General features: G+C 31.5%; 2 protein-coding genes across 3 annotated transcripts in view; both read left to right on the forward strand.

Annotated features, from left to right (window-relative positions):
- The window catches only part of LOC125859461 (uncharacterized), an 819298-nt gene extending 808066 nt beyond the window's left edge, over positions 1-11232 (forward strand). Inside the window, exons 2-8 of the mRNA XM_049539232.1 lie at positions 4754-4936; positions 5991-6138; positions 6246-6299; positions 7112-7203; positions 8529-8755; positions 10333-10509; positions 10639-11232. Of these exons, the coding sequence (XP_049395189.1) occupies positions 4764-4936; positions 5991-6138; positions 6246-6299; positions 7112-7203; positions 8529-8755; positions 10333-10509; positions 10639-10748 (981 nt within the window). The 5' untranslated portion in view covers positions 4754-4763 and the 3' untranslated portion in view covers positions 10749-11232. The remainder of the gene's footprint in view (positions 1-4753; positions 4937-5990; positions 6139-6245; positions 6300-7111; positions 7204-8528; positions 8756-10332; positions 10510-10638) is intronic.
- LOC125859444 (probable pectinesterase/pectinesterase inhibitor 51) overlaps positions 1-15453 on the forward strand; it is a 578280-nt gene extending 562827 nt beyond the window's left edge. For both annotated transcript variants that reach the window (XM_049539199.1, XM_049539198.1), the window contains exons 2-4: positions 13110-13742; positions 13831-14132; positions 14708-15453. In XM_049539199.1, coding sequence (XP_049395156.1) covers positions 13123-13742; positions 13831-14132; positions 14708-15393 — 1608 coding nt within the window. In that variant the 5' untranslated portion in view covers positions 13110-13122 and the 3' untranslated portion in view covers positions 15394-15453. The remainder of the gene's footprint in view (positions 1-13109; positions 13743-13830; positions 14133-14707) is intronic.
- The last annotated feature ends 2654 nt before the right edge of the window (positions 15454-18107 follow it).

The following is an 18107-nucleotide window of genomic DNA, read 5'->3' on the forward strand; positions in this document are numbered from 1 at the left end:
GGATACTTTCAACTTACTTGATAGGGACATTGACCTTACTTCATAACTAATGCGCTCATGTATCCTAACCCTATGACGAATGAGATTAGTATACCGTTACCACATATATTTTCAATAACAACGGAATAAATCATTACAACTTCAAGCAATAAAATAAATCGATTGGCCATTTTAAGTAAGTAACTCTTAATCACAAAAAAAATTCACTTGAAATGGTCTTTCATAGTCGTTAGTGGAGGTAATGTTTTCGGTGGATCCTCTTGACCAGAAGGCAGCAGACTAGATTATTCCATGTTCATCAAATGTCAATCAAAACTTTTTCTTTTCAACCGTATGTCATGATTAAATCAGTATAACACTACTATGAACTCCTTGATGGCAATCTTATCCAGTTGTTTCATAGATGCTCAGTTGTTCTAGCAATATGGCAGGTTGCAATAATTGTTGGTGGAAGTAATATTTTTCGTGGATCCTCATAGACAGGAAGTAGTGGATTGGATCGTTCATCTGCTTATATTGGGTATGTTTGCTATTGTTTTTCTGTTGATTTCAACTTTAAAAAAATTAGTTTCAAATTCTTTCAAAAGTTAAATCTCAATCTTTTATCCTTTAAATTTTGGGTTAATATGACACTTTCTCTTGCTCAAAGAGAACTTTCTACACTTAGTCATCTTTCATGTAACCGTGTATATCACTGTCAATTCAAGGATGTAATGGACTTTTTATCTTATAAAGAAAAAGATGGTGTAATGTACTTTTAAGTACTTTGTAATGTACTTAAAAAATCAGTGGCTCTGATATCATGAGAAGTTAAATTAATAAGAAGAAGAGAGACTGTGAATTGAATTGATTGATCATTCTCCCAAGTTGATGGTAATAAATAGTTGTTACACATAATGTAAATAAGGAAAGAAGATAATAAAATATTACACAATCTCCTAATTGTCTAATTAAAGGGATTAGGGAATATTCTCATATCTAAACTATTTAATCATACTATATTTAAATATTCTCATATGTATACTATCCAAATATACTATAATTAACAATTTTGATACGTCATGGACCACCTAAATCATTATATGTTGAGAGATATGATCGTTTGGAGTTGACCTTGATTTAAACTTAAGCTCGGAACTAAATGGATAAGGATACTCTCATGCCTCATTTGTTTCATGTCTGAATCTGAATACACATCTGAATATTAAGATGTGCATTAAGATCTAGATGTATAAATCTGAATACACATCTGAATATTAAGATGATGTCTCTGAATCTGAACACTGAATTATTAGGACAGTTTGTTTTTAATATCTAAATGTGCATATGTAATTAAACGCTCAATAAAATATTATAAAACCCTCATTTTAGTAAAATCATTTTTTTTATATAAAAAATAATATTTTGAATATTTTTATTGTAACAAGGTAATATGATTTATCTTTTAAGAATTTAACATTAAGTTATATCATTAATATGACTATTCTTTGAACTCAAAAACTTTGAGAATCTAATATAATGGAATGTAAAATAGTTTATATAGAGTACTAATATATTGTTTATGAAAATATTTTATTTTATAATAGACATTTGTTATTGTTATCGATCAAATAGTATACTTTCTTATTTTCTGGAACCGTGCTAAATATTGTACCATGAGAGTGCTTATCAATTCAAATATATTGATTAATTTATGAAAGTAAAAGGTGTATATTAAGTTAATAAGAATAAAGAAAATTATAACGGTAATCATGTACTTAACATTAATTAAATAAGAAAACAATGTGACTTTTATGACTTGTTGTGATGTAGTTGAATTAAAATAGAAGTCTTATTTTTGAGTCTTAATGGTGTTAAGACTGTGTTACAGATCTGAATAATGAACTGAATCTAAATAATTAAGATTCAATCCTAAAAAACAAACACACTTAATGAGGCGAATCTGAATGATTAAAATTCAGACCCCCACTAAGTGCAAACAAATGTGACCTCAACTTACTTTGTGATAGGGGTAATTTTACAAGCTTAATGCATAACTAGTGCACTCATGTATCCTAACCCTATGGCGAATGAGATTTGTATACCGCTACCACATATATTTTCAGTAATAACAGAATAGATCGTTACAACTTCAAGCAATATAATAATATATTTTGGCCAGTTTAAGTAATAAATAATTATTTGATTATTTTAGGTTATAAATTTTGACCCAATTGATATTTTATCTAATTTTTTCCATTTTCAAATTACGAATTTGAAATAATCATTTAATTGTGAAAATTCTCACTTTAAACTATTCACAAAAAATAAAAAGCAACTCTAATTATATTGATGACCAAATAAAATTGTAATTTTCAAATATCATTTTCACTTTAAAAATAAAAACTTATCTTTTCAAATTTCACAATGTCAAGGCCAAACAGTCATAAAAAACAATTTTGATTTTTAAACATCATTTTTCACTTTAAAACAAATCATGTACTTTTTTCAAATTTCAAAAATGCCGATAAAAATTTAAGAGTCAATTTCCTAAATGGTCACCCAAGTTTAGAGAGTTGCCTTAAAATATCATTTATGTTTCATTTAGGACCAAAAAATCACTCAACTATTACTATTTTCCTCCAAATATACTTGACACTTCAAAAGTCTCACTCTCTCCTAGTTGACATGTCATGTCATTAAAGTCTTTTTTTTTAATAATAGACTAATTTGATTCATTAAACCCATTTAACTAAAATAATGATCATATTAGTTTTTTTAAAAAGATATTAGTTTATTAAGAATAAATCTTCATACTTAAGAATCTTTTATTATAATTTTTTTTTTATGTTATGAAGAATACGTTTTTAAAATGTACTATAATATCATCAATTTGAATACTTATAAACATATACATTCAAAAAAATATCGATATACAAATCACTCATGAATGCTACCTTATATCAATTAGTCATAAATTTTATAATGAATCAATAATATTAAATGTCAATTAACTATTACAAAAATTAATTGTGTATTTTGAAATTCATGCTTACAATATTTTTTTCTTGAAAAAAAATAGAACGTGAATAATATTATTACTATTTTTTATCCAAAAAAAATAGATACCAAATATCTCAAAAGTCTCATTCTATTCGAGTTGACATGTCATATTATTAAATCATCATTTAAAAATATAATAGACCTATTTAATTCATCAAACTTATGTCTCTACAAAACAAATATATAAATTACATGAGAATTTATGAAGATTATAAAAAAAAAATTAAAAACTAATTCCTTTATATTTTTTTACCAAACAAAATTCAATGAAAAAAGGTTTGTGTGCAATTAATACTTGGTAATTTTCAAAATCCCTAAGTAAATTATTTGAAAATTTTAAGCAATTTTTTTCATAAAAGCATTCAAATAAATTTTTAACGTTGACAAAAAAGTTGGTAAGAAAGAGAAAATTATTATTTAATTTTTTTTAATTTTTATTCTTTTATTGCTATATTATATTATGTTTTAACTTATCGTACAATTTTTAAACACCGATATATATATATGAGATTGAATTGCCTATTTTAATTCAATAATATACATATTATATGAGATTAATATATTATTAAATAAAGATCAAAATTTTATTTTCTAATATAAATATTATTCACTTTCTATTTTCTTTTCAAAAAAAGATATTGTAAGATAGATTTCAAAGTACCCAATTAATTATTTTTTAATGGGAAAAAAGACAATTATGCCCCGAACTATCATAAATGGTATGTAGATACCCTCCGTCATACTTTTGAAGCATTGGTGTCCGTGCCATCCAAAAATTAGAGCATATATGCCCTTCACTCTAACGGAAGACTAAATAGGGACACGTGACACAATTTTATCCATCAATTCAATATTTAATAAATATTGAGTCGGTAGATAAGATTATGATACGTATGTCCATTAGTATAAAGGGTATATATGCTCTAATTTTTGGACGGCAGGGACACTAATGTCCCAAAAGTATGATGAAGGGTATCTGCATACCATTTACGATAGTTCGGGGTATCTTTGTCATTTTCCCCCTTTTTAATAGTTAATCGACCTTTAATATTATTGATCCATTGTATAATATATGATTAATTGATGAAAGTTGACATTCATGAGTGATTTATATATCAATATTTTTTGAATATATGTGTTTATAAGTATTCAAAATTGATGACATTATAGTAAGTTTTAAAAAACTATTCCTCATCGCATAAAAAAAATAAAAAATTAATTATGATAAAAGATTCTTAAGCATGAAAATTTCTTCTTAATAAACTAATACATATACTTTTTAGAAAATAATAAGATCATTATTTTAATTAAATGAGTTTGATGAATTAAATAAGTCTATTTTTTTTTTTAAAAAAAAGGCTACAATGACATGACATGCCAACTAGGAGATGGTGAAACTTTTTAAGTATTAAGTATATTTGGAGGAAAATAATGATAGTTAAGTCATATTTTGGTTCTAACTTCTAAGTGAAACATAAATGATCTTTCAAGGGAATTTTTTAAACTTGGGTGACCATTTACGAAATTGATGCAAATTTTAATGCAACTCAAACTTTTTTTTTTCTTCCTTTTCGGTCGTTAGCAATGCAGCAAGTGATATTTTCGTCGGGAGTCGAGATATGTTTCAAAACCCCAAACATTTAACATTATCCAGATAGAACAGTGCCGTCTTGTAGAACAAGGGAAATAAGAAGGAAGTGGAATTATAGTTTCCCTTTTCCATGGCTATCTCTACATCCTTTTGCCGCCCCATTTCCTCTTTCAATGCTATCAGTTCACCGTCTCTCTGTTACTTCAAACCCTTGTACCACCACTTGAAACTTGATCCTTCTTTGGCCCTAGTCAAGTGTTGCTCCTCTCACATTGGACAATCTCCAGAACACATGAACGGCAGGTATTTTTCTCTTACAGTCGAGACCTAGGTTTACTGTTCTCTTACAATTGTGTAGATTCCCCTAATTGAAATTAATATTTAGTTGATTGTGGTGAAAGTAGCTTAAGATTCTACAAAATCTTTTGGCTGTTTGTACAATTCAATTATTGTGACAGGACTGTTGTATGTTGATAATGAATGTTAAGTTACGTTTACTTGAGCAAGTCAGTAGTGTCGGAAAGGTTTTGTTTTCAGTTTAGCTGATGATGGTCATATGGTGTGTGATGAAATGTATTAGTTGTATGGAATTGAATTTTATTTTAAGCAATTCAACTTGTACAAGTTGAGAGGTGGAATACCGTCCTTGAGTATTCAAAATGCATTGATAAATTTTCACTCTTAACTCTACTAACTTATAGTGAAAAGGTTATTCGTTAATACTTTTGTGGGTTCGTCAACCTGAGGTGAGACGAACAGATTGAACTGGGGAGAGGTGTGAGTTGTTGAACACTAGCACAACAGTTTTTGCATCTGATTTAGAAGGACTTGACAAACCTTTTACTTAATACTTGAAAGTAAGAGTAAAATTTCATAAATTTAGCAGCCTAAGTGCAACAGATGGGAGTCATTCATTCTATTCAGTCAGCTAATAAGCTTAGATGTTATATACTTTTCGCCGAATAGGCTAGTTATTTGACCTTTCTTTTTTCATTCACGGAGTAAATGTTTCACTGGTTGCAACAAGTGGAGTTTATCCTATTTACCTTGGATTGAATGCTTTAGTAGCAATACCAAAAATGTTTTACGTCCTTCCACTTTTAGTTATTTTATCTTGTCATGCTATTGATATTTTTTAGTAAGACCTTGATACTCTTAAAAATATTAACTTCCATTCTAACTAATGTGTGTCATGCAGTGTCACTTTAGATATAACTTAAAAGTCCCTAACAATAACCTGTTATAACATACTATTAAACCACTTATCTCTGTTGGCATTTAGTTATTTGTGCTTGCTTTGCATGAAGTTGTGTGTTCCTAATATCAGCTTCCTTGTGTTGTCTGCGTTCTGTGATAGGCAACCTGATTTATCTCCCATAGCTCCTTTTGGTGTCACGATGACAAATAATGGAACATCTAAACCATCATATAGATGGCGTAGGGTACTGCTTAAAGTTAGTGGTGAGGCACTAGCAGGAGATCAAGCACAAAACATTGATCCAAAGGTCAGAATAGTAGAACTGCTCACATATGTCCATGCCCGCTGTGTTGTTCTGTTTTTCTTTCTTTCTAGATTTCTGATCTTTTTTAAAGCTTTCATGTTGTTATACAGATCACAATGGCCATTGCGAGGGAGGTGGCAGCTGTCACTCGACTTGGCATTGAGGTAAGTTTTTTAATAAATCAAATACTTCTTTCCTAAAGATCCTATTCTTATATTATATGAAGGTGGTGCATCATCTGAAGGGTTTGGCTTTGTTTTATAAACTTTTTCTTTATTATCTATCTTTCTGATCCCTATTTTGAAGGATACTTAGACCTTCGATTTATTATTATTTTCTCTATAATTCATGGTCTGGTTGGAGCATTAACCTTGGGATTCTTATTGCAATAATTTGTACATTTTCATTTCTTGAGCTATCTGAAGTCAATATTTACCCAAATTTCCTACTTGGCAGTGCTCAAGATTGTTTTGGGGAAATTGAACTAAAATTATTGTAGTCATTTCGTTAAAATTCTATAGCAATGAATCTTTCTCGTGTCCAACAGAATTTGCAAATTGTTTATGTGATTCAACATATGAACCATTTGTTGATCTTCATATTTATTATTTGCTATTCTAACTTCTTGTTTCCAATCTTATGTCATGATTTAATCAGTAAATACTGCTATGAGCTCATTGATGGTAATCTGGGTATGTTTTTTCATAGATTTCTCAATTCTTCTAGCAACTGCGTAGGTCTATCATAGTTGTTAGTGGATGTAATATTTTTGGTGGATCCTATTGGGCAGGAGGTAGTAGACTAGATTATTCCCTGTTCATTTGATGTTCCATTGTTAATTTTCATATTTATCATTCAAACTTCTTTTCAATCGTATGTCATGATTAAATCAGTATAATACTACTAAGAGCTCCTCCTTGATGACAATCTTATCCAGTTTTTTCATAGATTCTCAGTTGTACTAGCAATGTGGCAGGTTGCAATAGTTGTTGGTGGAGGTAATATTTTTCGTGGATCCTCCTGGGCAGGAAGTAGTGGACTGGAACGTTCTTCTGCTGATTATATTGGGTATGTTTGCTATTGTATTTCTGTGTTGCGCAGGAAGTAGTGGACTGGGTAATATTTTGTAGTGTTGTTTGTGCAATTTAGCATGCTTTAGACAAGCATGCCTCGAACTTAAAGATGTGATTAGGTACACATTCTTTGATAGCTTTCAGAAAATGTACTTGAGGAAGCAAAGGGTGGTAGGAAGAGTTTTGATGGGTTCCTATTTCCTATTTCGGTATTTCCATAAAAGATGTTGATGTTGGACAGACTTGGTTGTTTTTCTCCTACATCAACTAGTGGTTAAACAAATCAGAATGGGGTTTCTAGGACCCCTTTTTCTTTTTAAGGCTTTGGTGTTGGTGACTAAAATTATGAAAAGGTGCTGAAAGGAATTAAGCACGTACCTGAATAGATGAAGATTTGGAGATCAAAGATGCTAAGAAAGAAATGTTTGGCAGCTTTTAACAGTGATTGTGTATCAAATACTTGCTACGTGCAGAGGCTTCAAAGTTATTGGCCAAATTCCAAAGAGGATTTTGATGGTTTTTGAAAGCTGAAGTTATGTAAAGACAGGACAAGATAACCCTTGAATTAACTGTATCACACAAGTCATATTCTTTTCTTATTTTACTTCAATATGATCTATACAAACTACAAAGTCCTAGTTACTCGGACATTTACTTGCAACTGAATGCTATTAAAAGTTAAAACTGGGGAGCTAAGCTGTACTCTAAACTATCTGAGCTGTATAGGATGCCCCTAGTGCGGATATCTGGCAATCGTTTTAGAATTATATCTCTTAGCCAAGATTAAATTCATATTATAGTGAGGACAGGTAGCATTAGAACTGATTAGAACATAAAACAAGATCAATTTATTTTTTTATAGATGTCAGTTTCAATCTAAGTAGGTTATGCCTGATATAAGCAGAATCTATATTTTGTCAAATGCATTTTGTTTTTTCTTGATATCTAATGGGATACAAATGCTTTTTTTAAAATTATATGAGCCTGAGATTCTGCAGAACCTGGTGGTACAAATCTTGTTTTCAATCCAAATGTTTTCCTTGTAATTTAATTCAAACCAATATTTGCATTGCTAGGGCCTGCAGACCTCCAGGCCGATATACTTGAAAACAAAGCTTTTGTTTAATACAGCTCTTCTGGAATGACAAGATCAGTTCTTTAAGTTGGTCAGATTGAAACCCTCATCTTTGCCTGAGTTTGAATGATGGTATCACATGTTGTTTAATCTGTCCTTTGATTTATCAGCGTGTGCTGAAGATGCATGGGAGAGAGATCACTTTGGGACTACTATTAATTAAAGTTTTATCACTTAACTTTCAGGATGTTGGCAACTGTAATGAATGCAATATTCTTACAAGCTACAATGGAGAGCATTGGAATCCCCACAAGAGTCCAAACTGCATTTAGAATGTCAGAAGTTGCTGAACCATATATCCGTAGAAGGGCTGTTAGGCATCTTGAGAAAGGGAGAGTAGTAATTTTTGCAGCAGGAACTGGAAATCCCTTCTTCACGACAGACACTGCTGCAGCTCTGCGTTGTGCAGAGAGTGAGTTCTACTTCTTCCTGATTCAGATGCTCTACATGCATGGAACTTTGACATACTTGCAAATTAAAGTGGATTCTGCAAAATATCTTTCTTCCTTCCTAAATTGGATTAAAGAGAAAACAAAACTAAGAAGAAAATGTTACAAGGTCACTATACGCCTTAAACTGTCCTATATTTTAGAAGTACATAATGGAGTGGATAATGACTAAAGTTCCTTCAGAGGTGGGTTGGTAATTTTCTTAAAATCATTCATGGATCATGTTGAAAGGAAGAAGTATTACCCAGGGTGTTATGTAATAGAAGAATGCCTACCAAAGTGAAAGGTAAGTTCTACGGAACAGTTATATGTCCGACAATGTTTATGGCAGTGAATGCTGGGCCTCTAAAGTCCAAAATATCCAAAAGACGAGTATTAGAGAGTTGCAGATGCTAAAGATGGATGTGCATCCATACAAGATTAGATAAGATTAAAAATGACCACATTAGATAGAAGGTGCAAGTAGCATGCATTAGGATAAACTGAGATAGTTGCTTGAGATGGTTTAGTCATGTCCTGCATAGACCTACTGATGCACCTCTTTGTAGGTGTGAAAGTATGGTGGGTGATGATGTTAAAAGGATATTAAGTAAACCTAAAATTACATGGAAGAAAGTTGTCTCAAGCGACCTACAATTTCTTGAAATCAATGCAGACTTAGGGAAAGATAAACCACAACGGAAGAAAAAGATCCATATAGGTAGTATCTACCCATTGAGAATAGGTTTTAGTCTTGTTAGTACTTTGATTTTGAATTTATTGCTGTCGCAGGAGTATTTTGATCTTATTATAGATTTAGATGCCGATAAAAATATAGAGAACTTTTAATATTATTGTTATTACCATTATTTAATATATATTTAACTTAGTTTTTTTCACTTTATTTTTATTTGGTGGCATGATGAAATAAATGAGTTGAGTGTAAATAGAGAAATATGATCGGTGAGGTTCATATGGTCGATCCCAACTTGTTTGAGACTGAAGGGTAGTTGTTTATGTTGAAATTCTTCATTGCTCGTGTGAAGCTATTTGGCTAAGAATATACCAAGTTTATTGATGCACACTTCAACACTTATGTTTACTAACTCCCTCCGTTTCAAAAAGAGTGACCTAGTTTGACTTGGCACGAAGTTCAAGAAAATAAAGAAGACTTTTGAATGTTTTGGTCCTAAATTAAAGCTATGTCATATGTACAAAATTGCCCTTTAATCTTGAGGCCTTAAACATGTCACGTGGAAAGCTGAAATTAAAATGTTATCAGAAAAAAGAAAGAGGTCATTCTTTTTTAAACAGATTACAGACTAAAAAAGAAAGGGGGTCATTCTTGTTGAAACAGAGGGAGTAATATTTATCTCCATTAAATGAAACATGTCACGCACAAACATTGGAACATGATTGAATTGTTTGTCCCCAAATGATTCTCATCCAAGTGATGATTTGGTCTTTGAGACAAATGGTGCTCTGCTACTGAAACATATATGAGAGTGCACGTCTCTTTCTTTTTTTGTTTCTCACCAATCAAATTTTGAATGCATTGCAGTTAATGCTGAGGTGGTGTTGAAGGCAACAAACGTTGATGGAGTCTATGATGATAACCCTAAGCATAATCCTGATGCTCGTCTTCAGGATAACCTGACTTACCATGATGTAATTTCAAAAGAGCTCTCAGTGATGGACCTTACTGCAATTACTTTGTGCCAAGAGAATAACATTCCAGGTACGAGGCTTTCAGCCTTTGGATTCCTTTTATCATTTTCAGGATGACTCTGGAGGTGTCATTGGCGAGCCTTTCCCTTTTAAATCAACTTACAAATTGACTCATCCAATCTTATTTTTCATTTTGCAGTTGTCGTTTTTAATCTCAATAAAACAGGTAACATTGCTAAAGCCATTAAAGGAGAGAGGGTTGGCACATTGATTGGTGACACATGGAATACAGAAGCAGTAGTATCTTAAGAGGACAAAAGGTTGGTTTCAGCAGATGGAAGTTGGATTACTGTTTGTAGCATTTCAACACACTCAGAGAGCTCATTTTGGCAGATTGTTCCAAGAAGTTGGCACTCAAAGTATTGAGTAAATTATGTGACGTTTGCCCTTTGAAAACTATGGATTCGAAAGTACTGGAGATAAGCATATAATCTCCCGGAATTTTTAACATAAATGCTGATACTGGATACTACTCCCTTGGAATTTTCAGAGCTTTTCTTGAAGTGCAAAACTAGGCAGCCAAGAGTTGCATTCTTTGACATGTAATGCTACTTTATATCTACATTTCTATTCTTGCCCCTAACATATCCATTCACTTAGGGGTTGTTTTGGTTTGAATATGATCTATCTCTAAGAATTATGCATTACTTATATATGGTTTGATGTATAACAAAATTTACTGCGTATGTAAAATTGCGTACTACTTATATAGCGTTTGTTTTTTGATACAAAATGCTGCATGTCAGTTATATCTATGCATAACTAATATTCCATTTGTTTTATTTTATGTGTATTGATTAGTTTGACTCAAAATAAATAACAATGAATCAATTAACAATATAAAAATAATTAATTGGGCTAAGTCTGTTCTCCAGTGTGGCTATTCAACGATACCATAAAAGTAAGAAGCAAAGTGATTTGAGAGTTGGTTACACAGCTACATAAAAACAGTCATCTGAATGTTCCCGGCCTTGTAACTCTGAAATCGAACCAATAGGGATTGCAACTTCAGATCTTCAGGGAATATGTGGCGAATCTAGGTTTTTAAAATTATGGGTGCTCTCTTAGCTTAGTAAAAAAAAATGTGTTAAGAGTGAGACTCAAATTCAGGCTCACTTAAGCATCACATGAGCCATTAAATCGTGTCTGTGGATCCGTCCGGTCACCCCTACCTTTGCCCCCGTATCATGTCTGATCTGTCTTCAATCTTCGCATGTCATCATTTAATACGTAGTTTTATATATATATTATATATATAAAAGAAGAAAATCCTTGAAGCATTGTTCGATAGTCAAGGAAAAAACTTAAGAAAATCCTTCCCTTGGTAAGATCTCATTTATTACTACCGACACCTAAAAAAAAAAAAGAAGAAAAAAAAGATGTGGAAAGTCTAGTGAGTTGTGACTATCGTACTCAATCCCGTGATACTCTTTCCAAGTCTTGCGGCGCCCCACTCTCCAATTGATTTAATTTTTCATGTATATAGTAGTGGTAGTCTTATTCATTGCTTATAATTTACTCCCGTTCACTTTTACGTCATATTTGAATTTGACACACTCATTAATAAAATAATAATTGACATAATTTTATTTATTTTATCACATTATTCTTATTAATTGATATTTATTATTATGTTTTGGAGTGAATTAATGCTAAAGATAAAATATAATTTTTAAATTATTTTTTTCTAATATGTTAAAAGTGACAAATAAAATGAAAATCTATTTCTAAAATAATGAATAAACAGAAATGAAGAAAGAAAGTATTAGGAAGATCACAAAAATATTTCTTCATTAAATTAATTTAAGTTTACTTCTTTTTGTGGTTAGAATAGTCAACCAACTCAATTGATTCCCAAATTTTACTTGTAAAACTAGTAAAGTGTAAAATTGAGGGGTGGTTTGGTAGAGTGTATAAGAATAATGTTAAATAAAGTGTATTAGTATTACTTGCATTAGCAATGTATGTATTAGTTATGCTTGCATTAATTATACATAGATTATTTTAATGCATTGTTTGGTTTGATGCATTAAAAATAGTATGTATTGCATTAAAAATATTATTTACAAAGATACCCTCCATTTTTATATGAAAAAAATGTGAAAAAAACTTTTGAGGGGCAATTGGATCTTTTATCATGTTAATTTATGCATTAAAATCATTGCATTGCTAATACCTAAAAATCCATGATATTAGCAATGCAGACTTTAATACACAATAGAGAGTGTATAACTAATGCAACATTAGTTATACATAAGTTGAAAAAGAGTACCAAACAAGATATTAGTAATACACAAGACTAATACATATAATATTTTTCTTAATACACTCTACCAAACGACCCCTTAAAGTTATAGTAAAATATATTTATTAATTTGACATAACTTTTACTGTAAGAAATAAATATAATTAAGCTATTTTAGTATGATAAAGAAATTGAATGATCTCTCTACCACTGCACCCCAAAACCTCAACAGAACCCTATCCTCACATTTCTCACCATTGATCACCCGAAGCCCCTCCCTTTCACACTGGTCAGACACTTCTTTTTCAACCATTCATCCATATATATATACCATGCACAATAACAACTTCAACAAACCAAATTAGCTAATGCAATTCAATGGCATCTGGTAATTTCTCTCTGGCAATCCTCTTCTTATTATTCTCCCTCTCTCACGCCATTGATGATCATCACCACCATTTGCCGCCTGAAATTCGAGAAGCCTGTAAAGTCTCACATGATCCATCAAAATGCGAGGCTTCTTTCCATTATCACTTTCCTTCAAATCTCTCAACCCTTCAAATAATCTATTCAGCATTAGCTCGCTCCTCGCATAAACTCACCAAGGCCCAGGCCTTGGTGAAGGATATACAAAAAGCTTCTTCTGGAAACGTAAATGTTACCGTTGCCGCGGTAAATTGTGTGGAGGGACTCGCTTTTTCAGAATACAGATTTAAACAGACGGCTAATGATGCATTGCCAAGAGGCGAAATTAAGGACGCTCGCGCATGGATGAGCGCAGCCTTAGGGTATCAACATGGCTGCTCCGCCGGTTTACAGAAGGTGAATGACACCTCACGAGTTATACAAACTATAGTGTTAATGGAGTCATTGATTGGGTTTACCAGCAATACTTTGGGGATGATAATCAATTTTGATATTCATGGGAATCAAATCGGATCATGGAGTCCGCCTAAAACTGAACGTCAAGGATTTTGGGAAGGTGTTACAGGGACCAGGTATGTAAAAAAGTTTTATTCAATTGTTTTAATTTATTTGTCTGGTTTTGATCACTTGAAACAAAATTTTATATTTGGACATTATCAGAATGGATGTGAAGGGAGGAGTGCCATCGAATTTGAAGCCGAATGTGATGGTTTGCAAGGCAGGAAATTGTGAGTATAGGACGGTGCAGGATGCGGTGAATGCAGCGCCTAACAACTTGGTTTCTGAGAGATTTGTCATATGGATCAAGGCGGGGTTGTATGATGAGATTGTTAGGGTTCCTATGGCGAAGAGGAATTTGGTGTTTTTAGGAGATGGAATGGGACAAACTGTTATTACAGGATCATTGAATGTTGGTAACATGGCCAACAGTGGCGTCACTACTTTTGAATCTGCTACTGTCGGTAAGTGGTTTATTTTCTCTTTTGGAAAGTCTTTTATCACTTCAAATTTGATATTCGATACTCGCATTGAAGTCCAATCTCCTTCTTACCAAAGTTGTTTCTATATTCAAAATTTGAACCTGAACCTCTAGTTAAAAAAGGAACAGTCTAATATGTTGCACCACATCTGTGACTGTGACAGTGACAGTTATTTTCTACTAGTACTATGTAGCCTAGTATTTAATGCTCATAACATGCATTGGCATCCAAAAAGTCGCACTTCTTGCTAAATTATTGGATAAAACATCCCCATCCTATAATTAATAATTCTAAGTTAGTAGGTGCAAGAGGAGAAAATTTTCAAATACCATCAATGAATAATGCCCGCAATATCATATTTTTTCACATTAAAATAATTATTTTTTATCATTATTATAATAACAAAGTTACTTAACTTACTTCCTTCGTCCTATTTTAATTGTTGCTTTAACTCAAAAAAAATATTCTAAGGACTAAGGTGTACATCTGCTTTAGAGCTACACTTGATAGTTTTTAGGCGTTTTGATCATGTTTTATTGTATTGTTTTAAAAAACAGGAGTACTTGGTGATGGATTCATGGCCAGGGATGTAACGATCCAAAACACAGCAGGTGCTGGTGCTCAACAAGCAGTAGCTTTTCGATCCAGCAGTGATCGTTCTGTGATAGAAAATTGTGAATTTCTGGGTAACCAAGACACACTTTATGTCAATTCTTTGCGCCAATATTACAAGTCATGTCGAATACAAGGTAATGTAGACTTCATCTTTGGAAACGCGGCTGCCTTCTTCCAGGACTGTGAGATGTTAGTTTCCCCTCGAATAGTAAATCCAGAGAATGGTGAAACCAATGCTGTCACTGCTCACGGTAGAATAGAGCCAGGTCAATCAACCGGTTTCGTCTTCCACAATTGTTCCATCAATGGAACTCCAGAATATATGCAGTTGTATAACAGTAATCCTAGTGTACACAAAACTTACCTTGGAAGGCCGTGGAAGGAATATTCGAGGACAGTTTATATACAATGTCAATTTGGGGATCTTATTAATCCTGATGGATGGATGCCTTGGAGTGGTGAGTTTGCTTTGAATACACTTTACTATGGAGAATTCGGAAATACTGGAGCTGGAGCTAATGCAAAAGAACGAGTGCTGTGGAGTAGCCAAATTCCAGCTCAACATCTGTATTCATACTCTCTTCAGAATTTCATTCAAGGCGATCGATGGATTCCTTCATGTTCATGATTTATAGAGAACAGTACTATTAACCCATTATTTATTTGACAATACAATTTTATCTGCTGAATTGCAGAAAAATCCTCCATTTAACGAAATCTGTATAGATCATCGAACGGAGTTTCAACATTTTGTCTTGCTACGTCTAAAATTGTGATCAAAACTCATCTTCTTTTTCATGAAATTCGTGATGCAGCAACAAAATGTAGCCATTAATGTTGCTTATTTTGTAATACATACTCTCTTTTTTTTTTTGCAATAGAAATGATGACGTTGATTACTTACAATGTGTTGATCTTGTTTCATATATAGTCACTCAATTGATGATCAAACTAATTCCCTAAGGTGTTGGATGTGTAATAGCCTTAAGCTAGGCGGTCCCAGTCGTATCAAGGCACTGACATAACATTGATATTTTGTGCACTCCTATTTCTTCTATGAAACAAGTTGAAGTTACGTGTTTCATCTTTGCCTAACCGGAAAAGTAAAGCATCGGAGAAATAATGAATTACATACGAGTAATATTTTTACTCCTATGTAATATTATTATTCGTAACTTACACCTCTTCATTTTTCTCACTTCTTTCACTTAATTAGTACTCCTCTTTTATTAGATATATATATTGAGTTTTTCGAAAGTCAATTTGATTAGTTTTTAAAGCTAAATTAGATTACATTAATTTAATTTTTTTAAAAAAATTTAGATATTCAAAAACTATATGAAAAGTGCTATAAATTGCAATTTTTTTACATATCAATATGATAAAAAAATACATCGTAAAATGTTAGTCAAAGTTCTTATAATTTGACGCCAAAGAAGAAAATTATGTCAATTAAAAGTGGACGGAGGAAGTATTAGTATTCATAATATTTTTGAAATGCAATTTTTTTTTTGTTATTTTTTCACGACTTAGATTAGTTTCAATCAACATACTGCGTTACTTGTGAATTAATTTATTTTGGTACGTGATTATTTGTCAGCAATATCTAATTATTATGCAATTACCTTTACCAGAGTTCGATGTACTGGGAATTGAGTTGGGTTATTCAATGAAAAATTCACTTAATCGTTATACTAGTGAATCAATGATATGTGGTCAAAGATGTTTGCTAACAAATCTGGAGCTGGAGGTAATTGATCTTATTTATAGTTTTTTCTTCATCAAATATTTGCTAATATGTGTTATGGCGCGGATAAATTCAATATATATATATATATATATATATATATATATATATAAAGGAGAAACATAGAGGAGATGATGTAGCACCTCTCTATGGCCTCCATTCACATTTTTTTTTTTTTGGATTTTTTTTCTTTCTTTTTCTATATAAAAATTGATTAACAAAAGCCTTAAATATTTGGACAATAAATCTCATGTAATTATATTGAGTCAGCCCACGTTGTAGCATTAACCTAAGATGTTCTTATCATAAAAATGTATTACACGTACGTTCAATCTCTTTAATGGAGAATAACAGATTCATTAGGAAGTTTAAAAGTGGCATCAATTTTATTGTCCAGCAAATATATATAAGAGGAGAAACTCATCTTTATTTCCTACTACTAAGCCATGAAATGGGATTGCAGCTTCTTCTCAATTTGTCAAGTTTGAACTTTGATCTGAGGTGCTATTAACACAGCAATATACTTTCTTTGGTATGTCAAATTTATTCTTCTATCACATTCTTTTCCCCCTTTTCTTATACTTCAATTTTTTATTAAAAAATATTATCACATAGTAGCCAAAGCCTATGAACAATTTAAAGGTTCATTTTATTTTTTAAATTATAGTTTACGACTTTACGTTATTCATTATTAATTGAGATGTAATAATCTTTTTTAAAGTATCGTCATTTTTCTTTGGTCTAATGGATAAACTTTGTTTAGATCTTCATATTTTTCCATGCTTAACTTATAGTATATCTATGACATTCTCGACCTTGTAAAATATTCTGAATCTCAATTTTACAATAGTTTATAATTAAGTGCAACTGATGAGGTCTTGAAAAATATAAAAAAATAATTTCGACAAAAATCAAATAGCAAAAATATTAGATTGAAAATACGGAATTGGATACAAATATGCTTAGAACTTAGAAGAAAGGGAGACGATTTACCGAAACAAGAATAGTAATATAGAGGAGACATTGAGTAGAGAACAAAGGGGAAAGGGAGAAAAGATGGCAAAAAAGAATCGAATGAATGAAGTTATAAGGAAGAAGAAAATATATTTTTTATTTACATCAGAATGAAATTGCATGTATCATGTATTTTGTTGTCCTTTTCAAGCAATCAAAAACTTGAAAAATGATTAATATATTCAAAATAATTTAGTATTTAGAGAATATCATGTCAAATCATCATTTTTAGGTTGTGATATGATTCCAAAGAATAAATTGGATATGAACAATTTCAATAAAATTTTATTCTTGGACAAAAATTTATTTCATGTATTTTATGATGGAAATTCTATTAATAACCGAATTGGATCTGATGTAGGAATTTGCCGATGACGCTAATATGGAGAAAAGTATTGTGTAATTTGTCGTTGTGACTCAGTATCTCATACGACAACAATCTATGATGATTATGTTTGTTTTCCTACATTTTCTAAATATATTTAATTATGTTTATGCATATAAAGATCAAGCATAATATTTAAATTTTGTATATGTGTGTATATATAATGAAATAGTTATATATATTTGATATTTTTCTT

Source organism: Solanum stenotomum, chromosome 3 (assembly GCF_019186545.1).
Source record: "Solanum stenotomum isolate F172 chromosome 3, ASM1918654v1, whole genome shotgun sequence".
Taxonomy (NCBI): domain Eukaryota; kingdom Viridiplantae; phylum Streptophyta; class Magnoliopsida; order Solanales; family Solanaceae; genus Solanum; species Solanum stenotomum.